Raw genomic sequence first — 9,481 nt, forward strand, 5'->3', positions numbered from 1 at the left:
AAAAAAAAAAAAAAAAAATTGCAAATGAAGAAATGGGGCCAAAATCCAAATCATCAGTTTTTCCCAAAACAAGACCTGAAGACATATGCGAGGTAGCGAGATTTTACATCTTCACGTCTGATTACTAGACGTGGCACGAACTAAACGTCGATATAGAGTTGTTCAGGATCTTCTTTGGTGTGAGAAAGAGACAAAACACTTTGGATTGAGAAAAAAAACCTTGACACACTTTTATTAGTAGAAAAGCAAGTAAAAGTAGAGCAATACGACATGGACCGCCATACACCAGTCAACGGCAATACAACTGCCACCTTCTTTTTTCATTTTCTTATTCCCGTTCCCTGTTTGATCTATTTAAAATTCCCGCCCATTCTTCCGTCCATGAATTATTGATGTATTAATTATGAAGGCAGCGCGCCGGCTCCACGCGCACCCCTCCGCACTAGGCCCTGGGCAGAGCGCCGCGGAGCGCGGGCAGCGGCATCAATCATGAATGGGAATCAACCCCTCTCCGCCACTTCCCCCCCCCCTTTACCTTTGGCCACCGATAGCGCCTACTGACGAGGCAAGCAGAGGAAGACACACGGCAAATAGTATCTACAAAGTATTTGCAACAACGCCTTATTATGCACAAGACACCCAAAGTCTCCACAAGGACCTTACCTCTTCTCGCATCAGTACACTGCAAATCTCTATCGACATCTGCGACCAAAAAAAATACACACCTTCCTTTGCGTTTTTTTACGACAACTGTCAAACTTTTGCTGCACCAAATCTAACGCCACTCAACATTTCAGAGCCATAGGTACAAAACATTCCACTCTACATTCTCAACCTTTGCCCAGTGAGCAAGCGGTTAAAAATTAAGCCAGTGTATATGGTGCGGCCCCCGGCTTGCAGCGCTCCCACCGACACAATCCCCGTGCGTCGCGGCACAGGTGCGGCTGAGGCGGGCGGGGCACGTCAAGGGTTTTGGTCGAGTCCGCCACAAATCCCTGCTCCATCGTCTCCACGTGCAGAAAGGTGGACCTCGCTCCTGAGACTGAAGGGAACAGGAGGGGGGGGGGGGGGCAAGAAAGTCAACTTTCAGCAGTCCGCGGGCTGGCGAGAGGAAGAGATTCCATCAAAACCTGGTACAGCCGAGCAAAGCAGTGCCTGTGTGGATTACTTAGGTGAGGTCAGAACAATTTATTGTATTCACTTGCACCAATTAACGCTTAACTTCAGGCATGCCCTTCCGAAAATGCAAGGTTAAGACAGATAGATTCCTACACACGAGATAAGGACACTATTGTCCTTGCCCTGCTCTCTCTGCAGTTGAAATTATACACCCCAAGTGTAGAACTTTCCCACTCTTATCCACTTTGGCAAAAAGAGTAGGACTAGCCCATCCTTGCCTTTCATGAGTAGAAATTTTGGCACTCTGGCAAAAGTAGAGCTGTACAGCTCTCTTGCATTTTCAGAGCAAACAGACAGACATCGTTATTTATTGAGAAAATTGGCACATGAAAATGAACGGTTTCATTGGTGGAAGCGTTTACCCTTGGGTAAATTTCGCAGTCAGTTAAGCAACATTTCTGAATAGGGTCCATTTTGAACACAGCGGTCCACGAATGCTGGCGCGCTCGTAGTTTTACACATCGCTGTCGGAAGTCCTTTCATATCAATTCAAATACACACACGCACCGTAGAGGCAGGACAAGAGAGAGAGAGAGAGAGAGAGAGAAAGAGAGAAAGAGAGAAAGAGAGAGAGAGAGAGAGAGAGAGAGAGAATTGCGGCGCTGACGAGGGTAGATGCGAGGAGGCAAATGAGCGGCCTTTCAATCCCTTTCGCGCCCGGCGCGCGCGGCGGCGTGGCGCAGGCTGTCCGCTTGTTTTATCCCCAAGGGACGCCAGACAGGCCCCAAAAAGCTCCTTCATACGTGACGTGCAAGCGCGCGTGTGTGTGTCTGTGTATGCGTGTGTGTATGTGTGGTTGGCGAGAGGCGCATGTGTTGATTTTACACCGGATTGCCGGGACATTGTTTCGTCTAATGTCGTTTAATTCCACGCGGCAGTGGACAAGGAAGGCGCCAAGCGGGCACGGAAAGTGAAGGATTCGGTGATGGCGTTGAAACTAATTCGCCAAGCCAATTTCAGGGCGATAAGAGATTAATAGGTGGGCGCATAACATTTTTCTTCTGTATCTCACTCCCTTTTTACCAGTTACTCACTCCCAGACCTGTGCTGATGTATTTATTAGTGAATACAGTATCGATGTTATTTTAACGCAGCAGGGTTACTCACTAATTTGTTCAAATTTTATTGTGTACATTTTTGTAAGTTACTAACCGATAAAAGAAAAATTGTCAGTATTGTCAAATAGAATTATTTCGTTTTATTGGTGACAATGTTTTCAGTATCTCATAAAGGTTTTTGCGCAACAGCAATACTGACCACAGGTCAAAATAATAGGGACAGGATGAGAGTGGCTCCCATCGTGATTTGCTATCTGAACGTAGCTTAGAGGTCAGCTGAATGGTGTACAACGAAAACGATTGAACACGAGATCGCCTCGTTATACCTCCAAAGTTTCCTCTACCATATTTTATTAAAATTTGTCTTACCCGAGCCACAATAGGCTGGCGGAAAATTCTATAGACTATGTTGTCGTCCATAGCGGTTATGTCGTGGGGAAGCTCGTACTAGAATGAAATGGAGATCTTTTCAGAAATGGAGAACACAGGTCGCACAGCAGTAGCTTCCGACTCTTTCATCTCGCGTGAGGTCCTGTCACAATCAGCCGGAAATCTGTTTTGTAGAAAAATCCTGCTACCAATCTAATTGGTTGTTTTTTTGTTGTTTTTTTTCCTTTGCTGTATAATTAATTAACGTCTGCACGCCAGCCACCGACCGGTGCAGCTGCACGGCAGCAGAATACAGTCTCTTAATTGAGATCACCATGGAACTATCCATATACTAGTTTTGCTCAACTGCTAGTATTCTGGTACCCATACCATTCGAATGAAGATCCTACTCGTGCCTCTAGCACTCATGTGCCAGCAAGCCATCCACGGCAAACGATTCAACTCTTTAGTTGTAAGTTATAATACAAGTTTTCAATGTCTATGTAATATTCGCAATACATTGTTAAAAATTGTTGTCGCCAGGTGATGATATGATATTGGCGACGCCATGATGACTGCTTTTGGTTTAAAACAACTCAATTATTTTGATCGATGCCCTAGAAATGTCGTAGGTACTAATGAGGGATTTTAGCGGTGAAAAGAAATGAAGAATCGCCAAGATGGCCGTCGCTAGAACATAACAAACCGACAATTGTTTTAAAACTGAAGTCTCGATTTAGCCCTTAAATTCGTCTGTATGTAAAATCTAAGTCGGCTCTGAGTCTATCCTGAGTCAGTTCAAAAAATTTAAACCCATTGGGACCCCATTTAAGAAACGTCGTCTGCTGGTTAGTTATGTTCCGTGGCGGCCAACTTGAGGATTCTTCATTTCTTATAAACCGCTAAAATACCTCATTAGTTTGTAGCAGATGAAACCTTAAACTTTGACTAAACATAACTATACATCAGTGCTTTCATCGTGCTCTCAGACGTACTTGCACACGTAAATCATTCAAAAAATCTGTTTCGTTTCTTCTCATTGCACACGCACCAAACTTTGCAGAGCGAGTTCCGCAGCTCTAAAACTAAGAGAAACACATTAAATTTGACCAACTGACAATTTGATCAGTTGTTACAGAGCTCTAAAGTAGCGAGGAGGGCGCAGCAGCAGCCACGCTAATTGAGGGACTTCCTAAAAATTTGTGACTTACTATGAGGGTCGTTCTTATTTTTCAAGAAAGATCCCTCAAAGTTACTGACTTCCTCAAAGTTTTCCCTTTTCCCTCAAAAGATGGGACTTCGTTTTTACCGTGTGCAAACTGCATTGCCCCAAGCCAATGTTCTCGATTCCCAAAGAACTTTTCTCGGGCCAATAACACGCTTTTCTGGCTGAAGAGGTGTGGAAGGTGAAGAACGATTAACAAAAAATGTAATCCAATAAATTTTAACAGTGTATTTTGCCGATAACGTGCCTGAACTATGACCTTAAAGAATATGCATTTGTCGTGGCAATAGCCTCAAATGGTGTTCTTTTGATTAACAAATGTTCTAAATAAGGGACGATTATCTTAACGGCGAGGTTTCAGTTTCACACCTCTTTTTTCCAACAGGGCCCCTACGTGGCTTACGGAGAACTCTTTTACTCGTGTGCCCCAAACAACACCACGCTTCCCTGGAACTGGTATTTGCGTGCTTCCCACTTCAACCCATATAAACCAAAAGAGTTGCAACTTGTGACGGGCAATGTGACTGGTGTAAATGTACCTATTGATGACAGCTGCTGGGTAAGACATTTTAAAAAGTGGTGTGACATCCAGGCACTTACCTGTGAATGTCACCGGCTCTAACCAAGGTGTATATGGCAGCCGTATGTGGTACACATGAAAAACATTGACAATCATGTCCACACTCAGTCGTGTTAAATGACAACTGTATTCTCTATCAGGCGCACACGCTTCTATGGACAAGGGGCATTTAAACATTTTCGAACGTACTTTTTAGGTGCTTTGGTATCACACTTGAAGATCACACGCTTTCGAAGAAAACTTTTGTATTGTAAACCATATGTTTGTGAGCTGTGAACAATGTGAATGCTTTGTGTACAAGGCATTTTCTTCGCAGCCAGGGTGTGCAAACGCCACGTAGCAATAATGATTTTTACCTTTTCGGCATTATTTTAACGGGACATGTGAGCGTAAGTGAGTGATTTTTAGTACACAGAATTGCTGTTACCATATTACCGGAAGTGCAAAACCACACGGCACGGTAAAACAAGTTCCGTCCAGTAACGGATCGTGAAAGCAGATGATACAAATTCAAGAAATAGTCAAGTCTCAATAGAGACATAGTTTGCAAGTAATATTTCTGAATTCATTTAGTTCTGTCACTTCTTGGATCTTATGGAGGACGTCAATGGCATCCAAGACTAGGTCTTGAAATACAAGAAACTATTTTTACCGTGTGGTTTGAGACTTCCGGTGATATGGTAAAAGCAAACGATGTGGTATTTTAGGGCACAAGGAGTGGTTTGAGAGGGTATCGAAAATTATTTTCGGGCAAAAGGAGTGGTTTGAGAGGGTAACGAAAATGCATTATACTTTTACCTTCTTAATAATCACTCGCTTACGATTACGATGATGTCCACTTCTTGAAAAGACAATGCCGAACGAAAATGTGACAATAATTTTAGTTGAGTTAGCCCCTGTTTGCAGCTTACTGTCAATTTCTTCGCAAATTAACAATCAAATTCGTTCACATGGCTAACAGCAGACGCTGAAAAATTGCAAATTTGAGAAGCCTCAAATCTTTGTTATTACAGGCAAAAGTAATTGTGGATCTCTGGTCACACAACCAATGGAAAGAGAACGCCTTTATCTTAAACTTCAAAAACGGTGCATGTCACGCTCATGAAGATAATATGCCAGGATTTTACGAGAAGTTCTTCAAGATGAAAATGATGCAAGAAACTAAAGGCAGGTGCATACTCAAACCAGTAAGTACTTAGATTGCAAGTATAATTTGCTCTCGCCATCCTGTTACGTATTTATTCTGTTTGATATTTAATAATTGCGGCTTCAAGCACATAGTAATTACAATCTTATAGACTGTAATAACTTCGATCTACAGGGAGTTTACGCGGTTAATAACACGCCAGTAGACTGGACTTTTCCAAGGGTCCCAATCGTGCCTTATGGGCGCTATAGATTCAGACTCTCGGCCGGCAAAGCTGAAAACGTTTACGCATGCGTAGCGGCAGATGCTAGAGCTGTTCCAAAACCCGAGTAGGGTTCGTTATTTCATTGCTGTATACATTACAGAATACCTCGTAGCTTTAGCGCGTGGGGTCCAAATATCTCAATACACTTGGCTTTACTACTACTTTCATTGTTAATCTGACCAAGTCTGAATGGACGCCGAAATCACTATGCTGTAAAAATACCACCCCGGAAGAAATAAAGAAATAAAGAAATAAAGAAATAAAGAAATAAAGAAATAAAGAAATAAAGAAATAAAGAAATAAAGAAATAAAGAAATAAAGAAATAAAGAAATAAAGAAATAAAACTAGTGGCAGACACTGGACATAACGATTTCGTTCTCTTTATTTAAACTACTCATGTCTTCACTTCCGCTTGCACGCAAGAGACAGTCTCTGGCACTCCCTTCGGACAGACGCGGCGCCACGCTTGAGGGCCCTCCATTAGATCGCCTTACAAAATCGACTCGGCACACACAGGTGGCTGGTGGCCCCCGCAGGGCCAAGGGTGGTCCTGGTACCCTGACCAGGGCGAAGGGGCAAGAAACTGCCCCCCCCCCCCCCCCCACCTCAAGTGCACGGTCGACACCCTCGGACAAACTGCGTGCTAGCTGGCGTTGTGTCAGTACTGCGCCTTCAAGCTAAAAAACTGCTGTGATATTTTGGAGGTAGCTCTGTTTTCATATGTCATGAGATGCGCAGAACAGAAAGACCCGTGCAACGGCAACGCCAAACAATGTGACACGGGCTTCGTTCTCGCCTCAGTCAGTCGCATTCCCTCCCGTTGTCGCTTCTCGCGGTGGCTGATCCAGAGACACCATCGCTGAGAGTGAGGGAGAGAGAGGGGGGGAGAGAGGAATTGTTTCGTTTTATTGGTGACAACGTTTTCAGTAGCTCATAAAGGTTTTTGCGCAGCAGCAATACTAATGGGTCAAAATAATAGGGACAGGATGAGGGTGGCTCCTATCGTGATTTGCTATCTGAACGTAGCTTAGAGGTCAGCTGAGTGGTGTACAACGAGAACGGTTGAACACGAGATCGCCTCGTTACCTCTACCAAAATTACCTCTAACGTATTTTAATAATATTTTTATTACCCGAGCCAAAATAGGCTGGCAGAAAATTCTATAGATTATGTTGTCGTCCATAGCTGTTATGTCGTGTGGGAGCTCGTACTAGACTGACATGGCGATCTCATTAGAAATGGAGAACACAGGTCGCACGGATCTAGGACAGCTCGCCCCAGCTAACTCGCCCCAGCTAACTCGCCCCAGCTGCTAACTCGCCCCAGCTGCTAACTCGCCCCAGCTGCTAACTCGCCCCAGCTAACTCGCCCCAGCTAACTCGCCCCAGCTAGCTAACTCGCCCCAGCTAACTCGCCCCAGCTAACTCGCCCCAGCTAACTCGCCCCAGCTAACTCGCCCCAGCTAACTCGCCCCAGCTAACTCGCCCCAGCTATCTCGCCCCATGCCTAATTCGCAGTAACTGGGTGCCGGACATCTCGCCCCAGCTAACTCGCCCAGGTACAGTACAACTCGCCCCGAGGCCAACTCGCCCCGATTTTAGGGCGAGTTCCGGCTGTACCTCCTGTCAATATGCGCTTATAATTCATTAGGCTGAACGTTACCGCTCATCACCTCGGGCTTTAAACAGAACCGCTTACCTGCGCGGGTCCTACACAGAACCGCTCATTTGCTCGCGGCCGGGGCGCTGGTGAGGTTAGGTTGCCCCTCGTATTTACTATAATATCACCCTGTATCGGGGGATTTTACGGGTTAGAGCAGTTTAAATACGGTGTTCCAGCACAGACGAGAGAGTATGTTACATTTTTTGTTTCTAAATTTAAGCTCAGCGCCTAGAAACGTCCATTGAAATCTGGGAATCACCCTCCCGTATATCAGAAAGATAAGCGGTTCTGTGAAGGACGCGTGCAGATGAGCGGTTCTGTTTAGAGACCTTAGTAATGAGCGGGTCTGTGTGGACTAAAAACAAATAAGCGCATATTGATAAGAGGTACCGGGATGCAAGGTTATGCCAACTCGCCCCAATCGGCCAAATTTTCAAAATCTCGCCCCATTCCAATTTAATGGCACTCCCCAGACAAAGAGAATCCGTGCAAGTACCAGGCAGGCTCCGGCAACCCTCGGGCAGCCCCCGGGCAACTCCCGGGCAACCCCCGGGCAACCACCGGGCAACCCCCGGGCCACCCCCGGGCCACCCCCGGGCAACCCCCGGGCAACCTCCAGGCAACTTCCGGGCAACATCCGGGCAACTTTGGGCAACCTCCGGACAACCACCGGGCAACTTTCCTGCTTGTAACCAGTGCGGAGACCAGAGGGGTGGGGAGTATCAGGCTGACAGCAGCGGCCGGCTTATTGGGGCAAGGGGCGGGCAACCTCATGGGCAACTTACGAGCAGGACCCTCGCAAAGCCCTGGAGTGTTGTGGGCCTGCGCGCCGTCAGTCGCTAGCGGTGCAACGAGGTACCGCGGGTCGGTTCACGACCCTATGCCAGTGAGGACAGCAGCCGGGCATCCACCGGCAACTGCCGTGCAACTCATGCCTTTGCGCATCTCGCTCCCCAGCGCCTGCGGGGTCGATTCTCTACGCTACGCACTGTGAGAAAAGTAAGGCAGAATGTTCGTTTTACGACTTCAGAGCTACAGATGTGATTCAGGTGTCAAATCGGGCTACATTTAGACCAACCGAGCTCCCAGTTAAAAGGCCATCCCTCTAAATAAAACACAAAATTCATTTTAATTGGGGCGCGTTAGCACTGGGGCGACCTGGACTGGGGCGAATTAGGCATGGGGCGAGTTAGCTGGGGCGAGTTAGCTGGGACGAGTTAGCTGGGGCGAGTTAGCTGGGGCGAGTTAGCTGGGGCGAGTTAGCTGGGGCGAGTTAGCTGGGGCGAGTTAGCTGGGGCGAGTTAGCTGGGGCGAGTTAGCAGCTGGGGCGAGTTAGCTGGGGCGAGTTAGCTATGGGGCGAGTTAGCTGGGGCGAGCTGTCCTAGATCCGCAGCTTTCGACTCTTTCATCTCGCGTGAGGTACTGTCACAATCAGCCGGAAATCTCTGTTGTAGAAAAATCCTGCTACCAATCTAATTGCTTTTTTGTTTCTTTGTTGTAAAAGAAGTAAACGTCTGCACGCCAGCCACCAACCGGTGCGGCTGCACGACATCAGAATACAGTCTCGTAAACGAGATCACGATGGAACTATCCATTCTAGTTTCGCTTAACTGCTAGTCATCAGGTACCCATGCCGTTCGAATGAAGATCCTACTCGTGCCTCTAGCACTCATGTGCCAGCAAGCCATCTACGGCAAACGATACAACTCTTTAGTTGTGAGTTATAATACAAGTTTTCAATGTCCATGTAATATTCGCAATGCATTGTGTTTGCTCGATTTAAAGATTCATTATTTCTTTAAATTCTGCTTGGATGTAGAAAAAAACCTCTATTATTGATTCATTAAGACACTAAATGCAACATTTTGGTTACACCATTTGTTCGCTGAAAGTGGAAACTAAATTACACCATACTGAGCACAATAAATACTAGTTCTCTACCTCCCAAGAAGAGGTGTGGAAGGTAAAGAACAAGTAACAAAAAATGTAATCCAA

The 9,481-nt window shown here is 46.1% G+C and overlaps 2 protein-coding genes across 13 annotated transcripts in view; one reads left to right on the top strand and one right to left on the bottom strand.

Annotated features, from left to right (window-relative positions):
• Positions 1-9,481, bottom strand: part of LOC127749631 (oocyte zinc finger protein XlCOF6-like) — a 219,104-nt gene that overhangs the window by 138,490 nt on the left and 71,133 nt on the right. The window lies entirely within an intron of this gene.
• The window catches only part of LOC113214601 (uncharacterized), a 15,142-nt gene continuing 8,488 nt past the window's right edge, over positions 2,828-9,481 (top strand). Inside the window, exons 1-4 of one of the 6 annotated variants that reach the window (XM_026434038.2) lie at positions 2,828-3,078; positions 4,217-4,390; positions 5,425-5,598; positions 5,733-6,048. In XM_026434038.2, coding sequence (XP_026289823.1) covers positions 3,004-3,078; positions 4,217-4,390; positions 5,425-5,598; positions 5,733-5,891 — 582 coding nt within the window. In that variant the 5' untranslated portion in view covers positions 2,828-3,003 and the 3' untranslated portion in view covers positions 5,892-6,048. Of the gene's footprint in view, positions 3,079-3,149; positions 3,239-4,216; positions 4,391-5,424; positions 5,599-5,732; positions 6,049-8,990; positions 9,203-9,481 lie in introns of those variants that run through there. The other 5 variants (XM_052268570.1, XM_052268575.1, XM_052268571.1 and 2 more) reach the window with 5 other exon arrangements.

This window comes from Frankliniella occidentalis, unplaced genomic scaffold (genome assembly GCF_000697945.3).
Source record: "Frankliniella occidentalis isolate FOCC.00 unplaced genomic scaffold, Focc_3.1 Scaffold72, whole genome shotgun sequence".
Classification (NCBI taxonomy): domain Eukaryota; kingdom Metazoa; phylum Arthropoda; class Insecta; order Thysanoptera; family Thripidae; genus Frankliniella; species Frankliniella occidentalis.